At 40.6% G+C, this 19,049-nt stretch overlaps 1 protein-coding gene across 3 annotated transcripts in view; it reads right to left on the minus strand.

The window, feature by feature from the left end:
* Tbc1d4 (TBC1 domain family member 4) overlaps nt 1-19,049 on the minus strand; it is a 168,954-nt gene that overhangs the window by 16,437 nt on the left and 133,468 nt on the right. For 2 of the 3 annotated variants that reach the window (XM_026788366.1, XM_026788367.1), the window contains exons 9-12: nt 18,053-18,127; nt 16,271-16,497; nt 4,061-4,221; nt 1,966-2,175 (exon numbers count right to left, since the gene is read on the minus strand). In XM_026788366.1, the coding sequence (XP_026644167.1) occupies nt 1,966-2,175; nt 4,061-4,221; nt 16,271-16,497; nt 18,053-18,127 (673 nt within the window). Of the gene's footprint in view, nt 1-1,965; nt 2,176-4,060; nt 4,222-10,830; nt 10,855-14,357; nt 14,523-16,270; nt 16,498-18,052; nt 18,128-19,049 lie in introns of all 3 variants that reach the window. The other variant, XM_026788365.1, reaches the window with a different exon arrangement.

The raw sequence follows: 19,049 nt of genomic DNA on the forward strand, positions 1-19,049 counted from the left end.
CCAATGCTAATAATAAATACAACTCTATACACACATCACTACCAACAGTGTGCCTCACAGGGAACTAATCGGATTTCCTTAGCTATCTTTCCTTACTCTTCCCAGTCAGTGTGCATCCCAAATACTCTGAAGAGCCTGCTATAAGCTAGCCACAGGCCCTGAGTACAAAAGGATAAGAACATTGATTTCTATCTCCCATCAGCTGTTTACCTATAAGGAAAGGTTGAGAAATGATACCTCAATCGGACCAGAATTTTATCCTTTTTGCTAAGCTACAAAGTAAACACGGGGTTGACAAAGCCTTTTCAGAACGGTTAAAGGATGGATTGTGTTTCAGTTGAGAGTATACTAAAATAACATCTTGTCATCCCTGTCCTTAACCTGTGAAATTATACAGTGTAGCTAATCTCAGTGTGGACAAGTCATCATTCAATATTAAAGCAGGCCATTATTTCATACTAACACTTACAGTTGGGAAATATTGCTGTATACACACAACCACACACAAAAAAAGCCTGGGAGGTACAATAGGCAGCCCTGTGTCCTGGAATTTATCCCACTTCTGTGTCATCATGTGAATTCCTAGTGTCCCCGCACCAGCCACTTAAGGGTCTGTAGAAAGAAGACTGAGATAAACAACCTACAAGTCCATTGTCCGTCCAAACAGCCGAAGATTCTAAAACTATCCTTTGATATTTAATATAAGATTTTACCTTAGTATACTCCCAACCGAAATACAATCCATCCTTTAACTGTTTAAAAGAACATTAATCATCATTTTGCCAACTTCTTTTTATGTTCATTGTGTTCCAGATAAAACCAATGCCTGAAAAATATGAATTCTAGTCCTACCAAACTCTTTGGAAGCGCCAGAGGGTAGATACTGTGTGTCATACCACTGCTGAAAGCCACAGAAATAACAGCTAACGGAGGTTTTAATGTTACACAAAAGACTTATTTCTTAAGGACATTTAGTAACTTATGTACTTTTCATTCTGGTAGAAAAATAATCATAAAAATAAACTACGTCTACAAACTAATTAAGTGGTGTCAATTTTTAAAAAAAAAAATAAAAAACCGAAATGCATTGACATACAGTAAAGGGGATCTTATGGCAGGAAATTAACTCAGAAATGTGAACACCTACATTTTCAAAGTATCCTTTGGAAGACAAAGCAGCAGAAGCAAGTATTTGTTCATCTGCCAGAAACCTGAGAAGTCAAGGGCCCACTTAAGCTAATCATTCATTTCACAGGTGAAAAAAAAAAAAACCTTTAGGCGAAGTGATTTGCCCAAAATAATGGTATTTGTGTATGTTTTGGATTTGGGTAGTATCTGAGCTCTCTTTGTGTGTGGAGCTATTAGAACTCAGACAAATTACATCATCTTTTCCAGAGGCTGAGAAACATAACTTAAAGCATTTAGTATATACAAACTTAGCAGTCAAGGGCCACAGCCAGTGTACCAGCTCTCACGAATACTGAATTATAAGTTTACTGATTTGAAAGTTACTTTAAATAGAAAATGTATAAAACTTAAAAGTGTTGATTTGGTTATATTTAACTGGGGAAACAACACAAACAAATTTGCTTGAAATAGGCGTATTTCTCTCAGAATGAGTGAATATATACTGGGAGTTGACAAATCACATTCAAAAAGAGAAGATTTTCTATTTTCATGTTCCAAAGGTTTTCTTAAGAAATGTATAATAATAGTAAATTTCTATTCTGGTAAATACAAGGATCCTGTGTATCTATACTCTTCATTACACGAAAAAGGCTATTTTCTTTCAACTCTATGAAATAAAAAGGTAAATAGGATAAACCATTCTTTCTCAAGCCACAGTGTAGAGAGGGAGGGGGGAGAAAGAGAGAGAGAGAAATAGCCAGTCGACATTCAAACACAGAATGTATCCACCCAAGGAAGAGTGTGTATGGAGCCGTGAGCCCGGCTTGAATGGCTAACCTTCCAGTTTCTGGTTTTCTTTCTCCATCCGAAGCAACAGGATTTGCTGGTGTATAGCTTTTTTCCACAGACTCTTCAGTTCCTTTGATTTCTTTTTTTCTTCAGCTTTTTCTGTGTCCTCATCACCAGACAAGAATATGACGAGGGGCTCTTCCTCCATAGTGGGAGTGAGCGGGGATAATGGGAGCAGCTCAGCCCTGTCCAGTCCATCTGCAGAGAAGAAGACAGTGAGAGGCATCCCTCAGCGGTCCCCACACTGGGAGGCTTCCCGGCAGAAGGCACGCTGCTCAGTTCCAGCTTCCACACAGAAAGGTGTTCACACACCGCGTTCCCAGTAGCTCTGGATTGCGTGGAACTAGTGACTTAAATAATGTCAGCCTGAATTCCCCTCCAGGTTTCCCTCTCGCCGTGAAACAAGAACACGCGTCAGGCCACCACTTCTTCTTTCTACCCAGAAAGACACACGAGCCAGTGGCTGCAAATCAAACTGGCCTTTCCCCGGGGGCTGACACTTCTGCAATTCATCTGTGTGTGTTCTCAGCCTGTACAACACAGGACTATGTGAGTAGGTGTGGGATCCTGAAATCCCTGTCTACAATAGAGTCCCACAGGATACCGCAGCTGAACAATGCGGGCTTTTCCATGCTGAGCAAGGTACCAAGGCCACTGTCTCCCAGCCCAGTCTCCTCTACTGGCTTGCCCAAGCTATTTCTCTCCCACTACTCCCACTCTTCTCTGCATATCCCAAATATTTTTCTATTAACAAGATATAGGACATTTCAATAATTTCTGACATCCCAAAATGATGATGATAATGATAATGATGACGATGATGATGGTGATGATAATAATAATAATAATAATAAGCAGCTGTGGCTCTCCGGGAACAGCATGTAAAATCTGTCAGGGCCACCCCAAGTTGATTTTCCAAACTCAGTTCTCAATCTCCCATCCAGGATGCCCTTCTTGCTCAGTCCCTCACAATCCTCTGGCCTGAACAATCTCTCAATATGAATCTAGAACTTTCCTGAAATATGTGTCCCCCAAGGATGATTGTAAATACTTGATTTTTTTCTGTGAAGCCCTTGGACCATCCTAGGCAGAGTCAATGTTATCTTTAGCAATGCCAGCTGATTCTGGCTTGTCAGTTCACTGATCTCTGCTCTTAGGCCATTGCTACACCTTTGTCTGTCTACTGGGGACTGTTTCCAGCTCCTTGACAGCTCAGGACACTTAATCTCTCATTTCTTGTATTAACATAGCATTAGCATCATCTCCCCTCTCCCTCTCTCTTTCTTTTCCACGGAGATCAGAAAATGAAGTACATATGATCACAGCTGTGTGAGACATTTATATACTTTGGCCAAATCCATAATTAATGTGTGTTATTGTGCTAAAAATGGATTCATTTTCTCTACAGTGGCAAATTATTTATCAGTGTTCCAGGAAGCTTGTTCAATTGCATTATTCAACTATTACATGTAATTCACTTTCCTACACTGAATTTTTAGAAAGGAATTTACTAAAATCTCTATTTTGCACTATTGGTTTATTTTCTTTTCCTTAAAATTCGCTAGCACATCCTTTTCTGTCTCTCAGGTATACACAATAGAGCACGCTTTTTTACAGTTACACCTTGTGTTTACTGTCATTTTGTTTAGGCTTTGCTCTGGTTATTAATAGGTCTCATACATCACAGAAAGCTGCCCATGCTCCCTTCTAGCTACCATGTGTCCAGTGTGATCTATCCTTTTATTTATTGTTCGACTTTTTGGCCGCTTTGTGTGTGACTCTGGCACAAGTTTCTCTTTGATTTCCTTCCACTCTGTGGTGGCTTTGTCATCATTGTAGCTCCCTAGTCTCATAGAGTAGCATCCAAGTCAGAAATCTCATTCCCCCATCCATCCACTCAAGCATGTATCGGGTATGTAGTCCAATGTATCATCATGATCACTTAACATAACCTGCTAGAGGGCACACAGGAAGCTATGATGCCCCATATTCTCCTAAGTTTCTACGTGTCGAGCATCCTGTCCTGTTCCCCATACTGGGACACTTAGGAGGAAGAAGAATTCGTGCCTGACTGCACACAGACCTTTCTGCTGCATTGCTGATGGGGACTTGTTCACAGGAGATGCGACCCGAAGGAAAATACGCTGCCTCCAGGAGACTCTGCGTGGAGTGACAGGCGTTCCTCCAGCATTTAGGGACTCGTTGCTGCAGGTGGATGAGGTCCTTTTTCTCCCTTCTCCATCACTGTGGAATGCCAACAGAAATGTGACTGGTAAGGAAGATACACCCTTCACAAAGAAGCAGGAGCACAAGCCATTCCAAAATTCTGCCGCAGGCAAGCACAAGGCACAGGCAACAGGAAGAGGGGCAGCCACCACATCTTGGGGAAACTGCAATCCAGACCACATCCCAGTCACAGAAAGTCTGCTGTTTCTACTCCTTCCTTAAAAGGCAGCCAGCCCTGGTTCTAATTTGAGGAACATCAGGCCTTATGCAGGGAAGGAACCTGTATGCTTGATGTAATGCTTAAGTAATGAACCTGTGGATTGTCCGGGAAACAAAACTGATTTGATATGAGCAGTCTGTACATGCTCAGAAAGACCTTAGCTTACAGCTCATTCTAGTTTATACAAGATCGTAAAACTTAACGTGACTATTAAAATTGATAGTTACCAAATATCCAGATCATGACAGAAAACAACCTGAATATAGACAGAAGGGTCAACCTGAGGGTTATTGTTAAGTTATATATAAATAATTTTAAACAGTTAAGCAGCCAGGTGTGGTGATACCTGTACCAGGTGATACTAGCACTAGGGAGGCAGATGCAGGGGGATCTCTGTGAGTTCCAAGCCAGCTAGAGCTACATAGTGAGACTTTATCTCAAAGAAAGAAAAAGTTAGCTAGATTTGTGTGCAATGTGACTAAAGATGATTTAATATGCTATTGTGCACTGAGATTCCGCATCAGGGAAATAGTGGACAGATATTATCAACTTAGTTAAGCAAACTGACCTAACATCCCTAACCTTTGGGTGGGAGGAAGGTCCTACCACTGCACCTTGGTGCTCTGATCACATTTAGAAATCAGGTTCTGTTAGAAGAACTTTGTTTGTAAAGAAAAGGCCACTTCTGCATTTGCTAGGCTCTATGCAGATGAAGGGCAATGTGACTCAGTGCTCCTTTTGAGACCAACCCTGTTTGCCCTTAGAAGACCATGCAATGATGGCAGCTGCTGATGGTGGTAAGACTATTTCAGTTTTTGAAGTTGTGTAGTCTTTGATCTGTTCTAACAAAGATGGCAATATTTACAGGCAGTGATGCCCTCAAAAATTAATCTTAGCTCAGAAACAGTACTCAACTAGAAAAAAGCCACTGGCTCTCCGACCCTCAGAAGAACTCAATGGTGTTGAACTAGTTAACAAAAGGAGAGAACTTCAGTACTGTCCATTCTGTTCTCCCTCACGATTACTCTGTCTGTCTGCGCTTATGGTTTTCACGAAAGGCAGTTGCTGCTATTGTTGCTTTCTCCTCCTCCTCTTCTTCCTCCTCTTCTTCTTCTTCCTGTTTTCCCTCACTCCATTTTCCCCTCTTTCTCTTCACACTTCACCTCCTAATTTTGGCTGTCTTTTTTGTTTGTTTGGTTGGTTGGTTGGTTTCATTTGTTTGTTGTTTTTTTTTTTTTTGAGATTACTTCTCGTGCAGCCCAGACTGGCCTCAAATTCTTAATGTAGCTCTTGGACTTCTGATCCTCCTACTTCTGCCTCCTGAATGTTACAAGTGTGTATCACTATGCCCAGTTCACATGGTAGAGCAGATCACAAATACTACTTCTGGATTCACTAAATGAAGGGTTACAAATAACATAAGGATGAGCCAATTGGCATATGGCAAGTGTTAGGCGGTCTTATTTAGGGAAATAGCTGATTCATGCATCTTGTCTACTCCATCTCCTTTAACATGAATCCTGAATAAGGTCATAACCTCACTGTGGACCAATGTTCAAAACTCCCTGCCACACTGGGATGCTTCACCTTAATGTCAGCTTGGGGATGTCATAGTTCAAGCATTTCCTCTTCTGCGTTTTGTATTCAGATGGTGAATATTCTCCATCTGTCCTGATGAATACTTATGCACTGTTTCTATAATGCCACCTTACTGGAGTTACTTGCTAACCACTCAGTTTGTAGGCCTATTACTAACTTCTGGTAGTAAACAGTCAGTGGTAAGAACCCTACTACTAGGCATCGAATATATGGGTTTTATATAATACTATGTGAATTTATGTAGAAGGTTAAGTAAAATGAACACAGAGAATATTGAATGATCTAACATGTTCGGGATGAATAAAAGATCTAGATCCTTCAAACCCTATGTTGCTAATCTATCTTATGTCTTTCCGGCACAAAGTTCTGGTAGCTATTCCCAGAAAGAAAAAAAAATTTTTTTTCTCTTTCCTATTAGGTGTCATCCCTCATCAAATTTGTAATCTATGTTTTGAATACTCTGTGAAATACTGAGTATGGACAGAACACCTGAGGCCATGTCTTGCAGGCAAATGTTCAACAAACACTATTTAACTTTTTTTATTTTTTTTAAAGTAGTTCTACCAACAAGACTAAAACAACCCGAAGGATTATGAAATATTTCTATTTTGAGGAAGGAATTAAAATACATTTTAATAAAAATCACCCTGAAACCCTTGCCTAGAGACGTATTGAGTGTTTAGGAAATAATGAAAACAAAGATGAACGGGACAGGCGTTTATTGCCTTGTTGTCTGTCACATGCAGCCCTTACAGTGTCTATGTTATAAAAAGCAGCCTGGCATTAGCCCTCCAGTGTGCATTCAATAACTTGCCAGCATCTTGTTTCAAGCCTTGTGGTGTAAAGAAAGTAAATAAACTGTCAGATGACACATTTCCCATATCTGAAATTCAATTGCCAAAATTCAGCCGTTAAAATGTGTACTGATACTACGGGAAGGAAATGCGTATATGGTAGAATACGGACCCTTTACTCATAGACGAAGCCTCACTGTATGAAAGCAGTCTGTTACTGAGATGAACTGAAAACTGCCCTGCTTCCCTTACTAAGAGAGGAAATACATGCCATTGTACAAGCAACTGGAAGGCAGCTTCTAAGGAAAAGCTTAACCAGACAGTGTGCATGTGTGATACAGCAGCTCGCTGCCTGGCCAGCGTGTGTTCAGAAGTTCGCATGGTAAAAGTGGTCACTTAAGGAACTGAAACTGAGTGAAACATTAGACGCTGTTATGCCCGCATCCTGACTTGGGATGCAGATAAATTGTAGGATGGAGGTGAAGGATAACGTCTTTTTTAAAAAATTTCTCTTGTTTGTCTTTTTGCTTTAACTACATTGGTTTTCATTTTAACATCCTTAAATTTAAAGAGTTAGAACAAGCATAGCATCAAAAAGAGGCGGTGGCGGGGAGGAGGCAGAAATCCTTAATAAATAAATAAATTTAAAAAAAAAAGACAAAAAAAGAAAGAAAAAAAAACTAAACGGCTTGTGATGTTTACTACAGCAGTGGTGATATTGAGGAAGACAGAGGCCACACACCACACACTATGCACTGATCTGAACAGTTCCAGGCTTGGTTGGTTTCGTCCTTACAGTAACTACACAGGGTGGGTCTTATGATTTCCAACACTAACTAGAAAATGGCTAAATAGCCTGCTTATTTCTGTGACATTGAGGGATGGAGTCAGAACTCAGAGCCAGTTGTCCACAGTCCAGACCCTCAAGGCATTATGGCTGACTGTGAAAATGTTGATGACCTTCGAATCAGTTCTTACAAAGCTCTAGAGTCTTCAAACAGAACTGTCAGAGACCAAATGATCCTTTGCTCTTTTAGCAGAGGAAGAAATAAAACAGTCTTCAGTTAGCATGAAATCTTTCAATAGCTCCTGTCCAACATTTATTTTGAGAAATTTATTCCAACAGAGAAATAACTTCCAATACCATAACTGACATATTTATGTAAATGTCTCACTACTTTGCTTTGCAATAAATGCAATTTAAAATGCATATGCTCATTTAAATAGAAGGAGGAAGCGAAAATACCTTAACATGGTAGACCATACATGTATATATGAAAGTGTTTGGAAAGTAATCAGACACTATATATCCATATTCCCCTTATATTCCATATAGCTCCAGGCCATCTCCTTTCGTGACTGATAATGTAAACATGAGCGTTGTAAAGCACTTCATAGGACATGGTCAGGAAAAGCATTCCGTGCCAGGGCTTCCTCCATCAGGAATTCGTGAAATTAAAAATGAATAACTAGAAAGGAAGTACAGCTTGGAGGGCATGCAAGCACTGGGAGGTTGGTGCATTCTTTACATACTTCTAGTACTAGGAACCAAATCATCAAGAACCACAGTTAGTGATCATTGTAAGAAATTTAGGTGGGGGGCAGACCTTCTGTGTGGATCACCCCCTGGGAGGAGAAACTAGCTCCAGGCACTCTGCACCCAGCACTCATTAACCTATGGTTATAATGTGATAGCTAATGCTTGAAGATGTTTTGCTATACCCTCGAGCAAGCAGGTAGAGTCCTGAATATCAGCTACTGTTAATGTTGGGCTTCTGTGAACATAGGAATTTTACTACACACTTGCTTACTTTGTGTATTCTGTCAATTAGGTTTTAAATAAATGCTAATTGGCTAGTAGCCAAGCAGGAAGTATAAGCGGGACAACCAGACAGGAAGTAGAGGCGGGGCAATGAGAACAGGAGAATTCTGGGAAGAGAAAAGCCCATTCCTCTGCAGTCCTGTCCAGACTCTGGGAAAATCAAGATGTGAAACTACCTCACTGAAGAAGGTAGCGAGCCATGTGGCTAACACAGATAAGAATAATGGGCTAATATAAGTTGTAAGAGTTAATAAGGAGCCTGGGCTAATGGGCCAATCAGTTTATCATTAACATAGACCTCTGCGTGATTTCTTTGGGGCTAAACAGCTATGGGACCTGGTGGGAGGACAGAAACCAGGCAGGACAGAAAACCTCAGACAACACTTACTTTACTAAGTCTCAGTCCACTGGGTACTACACGGAATGAAGGTGTGCTGATAACCATTTCCCTCCTGAGGCAAGAGAGCTCCACCTTTGCACTAAGGTAAATTCTCTTCCACTGAGCAGCAAACTGTCCCCTGTTCATCCTCCACCTCCTAGCAGCCAACAGAAACCACAACCCTAAAGTTTAAATCTGTGACTGCTTGCTGGCGAAATCTCTATCTAAAGGATAGCCCATTACAAGTTGAGCGAAATAACGCAACTCCACTCATTCAAGAGCAGCTACGAGTGTCTTGAGAAGCCTGCACGGGACAGCAAACCGGTGAAACTAGTTCTCTCCCACACAATCCAGCCCTCGCTAATTTAGAATAGCCTCAGCAGCACTCCCAGGGGGTGAAAGTTCTGGCTTTCAGCTGGGCAAACATTGTGTCATCCTATGGAAAAATCTTTACCTACTAACCAGAACTAAGATTCCACCTCTCTAGCGGAAATCACTACGGTATCTGAGTGCGAACCAAACATGCGAGATTAGTCAGTGGAACAACACACAGGAAGAAAGAACACAGGAAATGAGGAGTTCTGTACCCTGAACTCTACACACTGAACGCAGATGGTGGGAAAATCTTTTGTACATTGGCTTTAAAGTATCTCTGGGTAGGTTATATGTTTATTCATACCCCCAGAAATATAAGATAAATAAAACCATACCTAATAAAATATACAACCTCTCCCAGAATCAGTCTAATACGATGTTAAAGAAAAGCTGTAGGCTAGACAAACCCAAAGGACACAAGTCAAAACATATTAGACTTACAACATTTTTTTTCCTTTTTGTCTTTTCTCCGATGCTAGATCTTAAACTCGGAGCCTTGCACATGCTACGCTACTGCTCTGCCACTGAACTATGCTCTTGTTTCTCTGTTAGACTTCTGAAATGGGAAACCAGTCTTTAAATGATCACACATACAACTACCAGAAAAACTGCCATCAGTGGCAACTCTTAGCAGAGTCTCTTTAACTTAGCATTGTGGACAAATGATTCTCTGAAGACGCTTCTGTTTCTCTCCTCGAATAGCTCGTCATAGTGCAGTCTTTAGTACTTTCATTGCAACCAGAAAGAAACCAAAGTGTTATATTTTGGCCAGGAGATGGGCGTGTGTTATCATGAGACTGGTGTGAACCAGGTGTGGAATGCTGGAGAGGCAGAGAGCAGCTGCTCACAGTGACACTGGGCTGCATCGTTCTGGATGTTTTCCAGAGAAAGTGAGTGATCCTCCACGAATAGGTGTCACCACAACCATTCTCATCCATAAACAGGAACTTGGTGCTTTCCTGACTGTAGCCAATGGGACATCTGCAAGGCATTAGCCATGTCTTACAGAAGCCAATATGGCAGCAGTTATTGTGTCTGTCCCCAGATCCCACTGCATTGGGTGGCTTCCTGAAGGATGTTCATCTGTCTTCCTAGGATCAGAAAAAAACCTTCTCATCTGCACATTGTATCTCGCACCTAGCTAATATACTGTTGGAACTTTAAATTCCAATTAGCGTTTTCTTGGAGACGTCGGCATTAAAGGAATTTCAGTACAGAATAGAGTAGAAACAGGACTTGAACTTGCAATAACATTTTACATAGCTCTCTGTGATCTCTGATTACACCACGGGGCACAGTTTCATTTACACAGCCCTCAGAGAATGCAGAAGGACAGCATGCATTCAAAAGACAACCAAAAGTGTATCTTTAACCGAAGCACCTATCCACTGGGAAAATATGAAAATTTATTAAATGAAATGTTCAGAGTGTTAATCACCTTGATTCTGAAGCAGTGTCCTGTCTAGTAACAGGAAAACAAGAATGTCATTAGCACAGAGAGATAATTGCCCCATATTAGGATAAAATGCATTTCCATAAGTCATTAAAATGTCACAGGCAAATTAACTCAATAGTGAACCATGGTAAACAATTCTATTTAAAGTGAATACAAGTGAAATATAAAATCAAAACTATACCACAAATACTTTATCATAAAATTTTATCCTTTCTTATTAAAATTTGTATTAGGATAGAAGTAATGAGTATCCCCTTTTTAAAGTAATCATTTACTTTGAGCAACAAACATCAATATAAATAATTCTTAAACATAAGCTTAACACTTAAGAAACAACTCCTCACCAACAAAGAAGCCTGTGGCTGGAAAGGAAGTATCATATTTGAGGAATATACATTTTAAAAACATGAATCATCAGGCACAATTACGACTTAACTACCAAAAATTATTGTTTTCAAAAACTAATTTGAATTAAGATATTAATAATAAAAATACACTTATTCCTTTTCCTTTGTAATTTCAACTCTATGCAAATAAATCTATCAGCCAACAAACTATTTTCTTAGTAGCCTACCATGATTTTTATAATTCAGAACAACAGACTTGTTTTAAAAAGTAACATGGTTGTTAGGTTATTACCTGCTATGTTCTATGAATACTTAGAGACAAATTTTTGCAATTAGAAAGCTATTAGGTTCCCAAATGATGGGAAAATTATAACTGGTACTATTACATTCTTCTTTCCTTCATCATCATGAATAGTTGAAGATATCACAGTAATTGCATGTACGTGATGTTCTCTCTATAAAAAGTGATATGAAAGATGTAGAGTTCAGAAGCAACTGAATTAAAACCACGCCCTTGAATGCCATCATTCCTGGGAAAGGCACCCTGATGTACTAAGAGCAAAGGATGTAATAGAGGCAATCTACTCACAACACCCTATGCTGAAGAATATACATATGCATTTGTGCATAGAGAGAGCTTTGTAAATGGATATGTATACAGCAAATGCAACAAGTGTTTAAAGTTGATTAATCAAGATAAATGATTAAGGGGAATCCTCTAATAGTTTTTAATTTTTTTATAAATTTGATAGTTTCACAGTAGAAAAATATATACTCTTTTAAAGATCGTCGGTAGCATATTTGTGTCCAAGTGACTAGTTAGCTGAATAAACATAATGATATACATTTTATCCAATACTTTCACTGCGCAGATATCCATTAATGATGCATATGTATGCACAATGATAATGTGTACAATAATGGTCACAGTAGCACTGTAAGAAATGAAAATCCTATAATCACCTTCCATTCATAAGAACATAGATGGACTGGGATATTTTATGTAAAATACTACATAGCAATAAAGCTAAATATACTGAAGCATGCATAAAACGAGGAATGAATCTGTATTAAAATAAGGCAGATACAGAAACAAAGGATGTTCTATCATCCCATTTATAGAGCATCCAAAACCAGCAAAACTCAGCTCTGCTCTGTGAGGTCAGAAGGTAGCAATGACCCAGGGAATGAGGGTTGTCAACAGGCTTCTGGTATCTTTCAACCTGGGATTGAAGGAACGGTGACATAATGGTGGTGTCTCCTTGGTGTTCCACTGTGCTGTGTGCTTAAGGTTAGGGTGCTCTTCAATTAAAACCGTTTGGGATTTTGTTTTACCCAAACTGGAGTTCAGACATGCTCAAGAACAACACTGCAAATAACAAGGCTACTAAATAGTGACATTTTCCAACTCCAAACTCATGGTAACTTCTGTGTCTTTCCACTAGCATGAGGTATGGAGGGCTGTGGGAAGCGACCACCAAAAAATAAAACACACAGATAAGCATGAATTCCTGAAGACAAATGAACAAACATTAAACAATGGCAGCAAACTCTACATATGCATGGTAAGCTCAAAGAAGGTCTACGGTCCACATCCAGTCACTACTAACCGTAACGGTCCACATCCAGTCACTACTAACCGTTACTTCAACTTCTTAATGACTATCTCTAACTGTCATTTGGGGGGATGCCTGTTTCCTACTTAGGGAGGAAGCTCACGACTTCCCTGTATGTTTATTTCAACTAATGCAGCAGTTAAAGCCTGTGAAGCACTTGCTGAGTGGCACATTTCTGGCGAAGCACAGTGTCAGAGATACTGCGATGGTGAAGACACTTGGTTCTCTAAATTCACTGCACAGTTCATCTACACTCACTATTTTGTGAGAAGCATCCTTAGACACTCTCCCCACGGTGTTCCCTAAAAACTCTTTTATTTCATTGGCCTTATGTCACCAGCAAGGAAATTCTGTTTGAGCACATTGCACTAATTCACAAGAAAAATTTCGCAATCCTTATCATGCTAATCCAGTGTAAAGGGTGGGCACATATGGACACAAGATGCTCAGAAATAACTCTAGGTTGCGTCTAATTTAACTAGCTAAGGAGGTCTATCTACTTGAATGCTAACTTTCAGATGAACTTACACCTAAAGGAAAATAAAGCAAAAGAGTGTTTGAGAAGGTCTCGGCGTCACGCATACAGGCTCATAGCATGGATTCCTCTGCTTGACCACAAGGATTGCCAATCGCCAAGCAGTATAGAAACGGTCATCATGGTCCATCAACAGGCAAGCAGATAAACTATGCTATCTTAAGCAGAATACTAGACAATAGTAATAATGAATGAGTCAAGATAGAAACAAAAGCAGGAAGGAAATTCACACTGTTGAGTCAACAGCAAGCCCTTTAGAAGAGTCACATCTTGCCCCAGAGACTGACAACACTCCAATAATATTTTCATAGCCAATATGACCTCAACTTACACAGAGACAGTTCTCCAACGCTAACTGAATCTAATTCTGTGAAAAGGGGGTGTCATGAGAGTTATGTAAATTTCCTATACCAAGGACAAAAACTGAAAGAAAAGCTACAAGGCTCAGATTTTTCTCATGTTCTGAGAGTACCTACTGACATTATCCTGAGCCCATCACATAGCAGCATACAGTAAGACTCAAAAGTGTAAACCTGCCATTGCAAAAATATCAAAGAAATGCCTTGGAGATACTTAATGTACTTACAGATGTTGCACCTATCCTGTTAGCAAGATGCATTAATCAGTGGCTTTGGGGTGCTAAGAAACATACCCAGAGACTAAAAAAATAGAAGCAAGACTAAGAAAGGTCTTCTTACTACATAATGATACCAGATCCTGTTCCCAACAACACAAAGCTCAGATTCTGGGATGGCAGCAAATAAAGGCATTTATTAGATTAAAAACTCAATTCAAAAGGATACAATCACATTATCTACAAGCTTTATAGCTATGAATTCTAATTATTTTTATTAATAAAATTAATTTGAATCAAAGTCAACACATTAGGCACAGATTAGAGCAAGCACACAGATGCACACATCACCCAAACATTCCCCGGGCACGTTTTAGTAACATTCTCAATGTATCACTGGAGAAAATGGCGCTTAGCAAAGAGCACATCCAGCTCACCTGATTTCATTTTCATACTGTGGGGACAGTCTACCTGAATTCTGGTAAAAGCTTTTCAGGAAAGAGGGGGCAGTGAAGGAAGGGGCAGAGAAGGAAGTGTGAAGGCTTGGAAGGCTGGAGGAAGAATTACTCTCCTTGTACATGCGTCGGGCTGACGGGAGAATGCTGAGTACAGAAAATACAGCAAATTTGTCTTAAAATGTATATGTTAGCAAAGTCTTCATTTACTAAGAAAAAGCACAGAAATCGGTTCTTGCTATTAAGTCACTCTTTGTGTGAATGCTGTGAGCTGGAGCTTCCACAGAATCTCAGGACGGGAGCATGCAGTCCTTCCTATACTTAGGGCTACGCTGACACTTCTTCCTTTCACGAGATGTATGTCTTAACAGTTTGGGAACAAAAAGCATGTTTACATGCAAGAGAAACTTATGGTCAGGGTAGAAAAACACAAACAGTTGCAGGAAAACAAGTTCTAGAGGGTAAACTAGTCACGAAGAGTACAAAGATGAACTCTACTAAAGGTACAAATCCCTTCTGAATGTTTATGAATAAACTGTCTGCTTGATGTCAATCATCATACGTACTATCTCCAGCTTAGCAAACATTAGATTCGTGTTATTTCCTGTGTGGGCCTGAAGCACTGTTCATCCAAAGCCCTGAACCTCTCACATGGCCTTTTTCTTTTCTCATAAATGGAGATTTGAGTGGAGAATGCTTTTACAGAATATAAATGACATCTCTTTATGCTGATGATGGTAAAAATTATCAAAATGTATACCATACAACATATGAGAACCTCAGGGAAGAGCTGAGAGAGAGAGACATCATCTACAGTTTAAAATGATTGGCACCTCTCACTCCTGACCATAGTTCCGTCTTCAGGGGGAAGAGATGTATTGTCTTGAGTAAAAATAAGTGAAGTAATTATTCATAAAATCTTGGTTTTCTTGTGAACACTTAATCTACGCACACACAAGATCTCAAGGTAATTAACTACTTTCATTTGCTTTACTTTTGTAACCTGAGCGCTTTATAATCTACTGGGTTTTTACACTTCAAATCAATCAGAGGATGGCAACGAAACTGTGTGGCAAGAGTAAAACATGATAAAAACATGAAAGTCAATCTGGTAACGCTTCATATTAAGGCTGGCCTTTTCACAGGATGGTCTACTTTCAGTCGGCTTTATTTATGTCTCTGACAAACACCGATAGGCAACCCTACCTGAAACACGCAGGGAGGAAAGAGAAGCAAAATTAGCTGCCAGGCACGAATCGGAGCTAAATGTAAGCAGCTTCACATTTTACCTTTACTCCTTCCTACCTGACGGGTAATCTTCTTACATTATTTTTTAACACTATTTAAGGACATTCTAATGGACAACTCCTGCAACTATATAGCCTTTACCATAGATTCAGTTTTAGACAAAATGTGTGGTAGTTGTCATACTTAGCTTTAATTTGCTATGTAGTAAAATACGGCCAAATGCTGTCTCCTGCATGAAGGGAGCTTAGCTGACTCCTCAACCTGGTATATTATTGGAGGCTGATGAGAGGCTCTGGGTTTGACGATTTATGCTGACGACTTCCTCACAGCCAGCATTTAAAACACCGTGCATAGTGTGTTTTAATGTGCGCCAGTATATTTTCAGGCAAAATGATTGTATGCCATGTTTACTCTCTGTTTTTCTGGAACCAAAATAATTTAAAATTTTTATTTAAAATGTCTTAGAACTTTATCAGGGTGTATCTTAACCTCACCCATCTTCCCTTAACTCGCTGAGAAAAAATAATGCATCTCTTACTTTTCTGTTCCTCTGAACCCTAAACATAACCCACATTGACTACAAAGTGACCCAAACAGAATGACATTAGACTATGCTGTCCCGTGGTGGAAGACAGGCCAGGACCTACCTGCATTGCTCGCTGGAACTTTGCCTCAGTAGTGGGGACCTTAGGCCATGAGCCCTCCCATCTTGCAAGTTCAGCTTCCTCCTTGAACTTGAAGGTGGGTGGCTGAACGTGTGAGCCCTTCTTCGAAATTGTGGAGAGTCCGAATCCTCCTCAGGAAAGGTGTGCCAGGCAGAGGACAGCGGGGAGGCTGGTGGTGTCCCAGGAGGTGAGTCCCCTGGTGAGAAGTCCTACAACACAAATCGGGGAGGTGTCTTCCCCTACCAGGCTCAGGACAGGCGCACAGCTACCCAGGGCAGAGCAGCAACAAAGGAGCCCTCTTCCTGACTCATGACAAAACTCTTTTGTTTTTCTTTTTACTCAACCCTGGTGCAGACTAATCAGCTTCACCACAACCCGCTACTGCTGATAAGCAGGTGTCTGTCACAGAGCATCCGAAAAGGGCAGGAAAGTGAGAGTCTGATAAAAGGTGCTCTTCCCCTGAGGGCTGAGGTAAAAAAAAAAAAAAAAAAAAAAAAAAAAAAACCGCTAGGGCTATTGTACTCTTCCCATTGTTGCCAGAGGGATGAAAAGAGGCCATGACCACGACCAAAAAAAGGGCAGAGCCTCTGCTCAGAGAGCCCCTAACCTCTGTGACCTGCAATTCTGCCTGTTTCCAGTAATGTCAAAACAATATCACAATGCCTTCGTGCCTGGGGCTTGGAGCAAAGCTTTTGGAAAAGTAAATTAAAGCCTGTGAATTATCTTCCTCCATTCTGGATGTTTTCTCCCCAGTGGCATGATCCCTGCTGTAAGTTTCTTTTAAAAGACATGAAAAACAGGAAATGAACAAAGGGAGCCCTCTGGAATGCCTCTCCCACCCCATGAAGATACAGCATAAATCTTTCAACACAGTCAGGTATGCTACTTAAGTGAGCGTCATGGTAACTAAGCCATCCAGCTTGCTGAGCCAGGCTACGGATAAGACACATAGCTGGACTAGGATTCTGGGGGCAACAAAAGTTTAATAAAAAAATATTTTAAAGTTTCCATACTAGGACAGCAAAGGTTGATTGTGCCCCAAGTTGCATATTGCAGAAAACAGGAAACAGGAAACCCTCACTAGGGCTGTCTGTGAGAGAGAGAAGATGGTGTTCTAGCTGAAATGAAGAAAATCAGAAAAAGAGGAAAAGAAGTGACATGGAGAAAGAAAAACAAGTTGTGTGTGGGGTAATGTCCCTGCCTCTGTGTGTGTGTGTGTGTGTGTGTGTGTGTGTGTGTGTGTGTGTGTGTGTATGTTGGGTATGGGGGAGGGTTACATCCCTGTTTGTGCGTGTGTGTATGTGGTCTGTGTGTGTTAGGTGTGTGTGGGGGGGGTAATAACATTCTTACTTTTGTGTGTGTGGTCTGTGTGTGTTGGGTGTGGGAAGGTAACATCCCTGCTTGAGTGTGTGTGTGTGTGTGTGTGTGTGTCTCTGTGTGTGTGTGTTGGTATGGGGAGCTAATTGGGTGATTCAGTTTGTTTAGCATTAGATCCACAGTTGCTACAGTAATATATACTCAGGGCAAAGCATCAGAGCAGAGTTGGCCAATGAAAGATGCAACCTGTCCCCACAGAAGGGAACTTTGCTGGGTGAAAAAGAAATTGGTAACACCCAGAGTCATATTTAAAACAACAGAACATCAAGTATTTATCTCTTAAAGGCCATAAAAAAATCTCACCACAACATAATTAGGCATGCATGTTTTCACGTGGCTTTGGCTAAGCAGCCGTGTTGGGTGAGCTGGGGAGTTATGAGTAGGTACCTTCTCTGAAGCCAGACTGCTGGACCGTTCGAAGCCGTCCACGCTGCCAAGCCTGCCTCTCATTCTGTTAGCTCCCTGTTTACAGAGGGCAGGTAGAAAGCATCATTACGACTACAGCTTGAGTGGTACAGGAGAAATGCAGACGGTATTTGAAGTTTTCACTCCACCTGAGCATTAACTTAATGCCCTTGGTTCACACAAACTTGCCAGCTGTATTAATGGCCGTAAGAACGTGGTGTGTACCACTCCTCCAGACCCCCAGTGTCTCTAACTCAGCTGCTAGGTGACCACGTGGCACGCTGAAGTTTCTGAAGTCTTAAAGGTTACTCATCTACAAGATCAGTGAGAGTGCCAGGAACTCAGACCTCACACAGTCAAATTCAAAGGTGGACAGACACCAAGCAAGATATATATATATATATATACCTTCCATACAATATATCATAGACATCACAATTCATATAATGGAACATAACAAATATGTTAAAACAGAATAATGTAATCCCAAGACTTGGGGGCTGAGGCAGGAGGAGTGCAAGTTCCAGGTTTGAGACCAGCATGAGTTTCATAGTGAGTTCAAGGCCAACCTAGGAAAGCCTTGTGTCCAAGTCAGAAATGAGTACCACCTGAAACTGCACAGAAACCAGAGTTCCCCTTCACAGTGAAACAAAACAGCACGGGGAAAAAGCCTCCTGAAATTTATTAATTTTACTTTATCCATTAATCTATAACGCTTGCCAATGCCAACAAGTCACTTAACTTTGTAAGACTAGATGTAGGTCAATGTCACTGTTGACAACTGGTTCTTGGTAGACATCTCAACACAATGTAAAAGTACATAGTGGTTGGCTACCTATTCTGTCACAATGCAGATGAAGAAACTAATCCAAGCAGAGGAAAGAAAACACAAGAGTGAGTGAGAAGCTCGTCACATCCCATAAAGCAAGTCTTGTAAGGATTTATACTGATGCTTCCTGCGGTGCACTATGCCCGTCTG

This window comes from Microtus ochrogaster, unplaced genomic scaffold, assembly GCF_000317375.1.
Source record: "Microtus ochrogaster isolate Prairie Vole_2 unplaced genomic scaffold, MicOch1.0 UNK2, whole genome shotgun sequence".
Lineage (NCBI taxonomy): Eukaryota > Metazoa > Chordata > Mammalia > Rodentia > Cricetidae > Microtus > Microtus ochrogaster.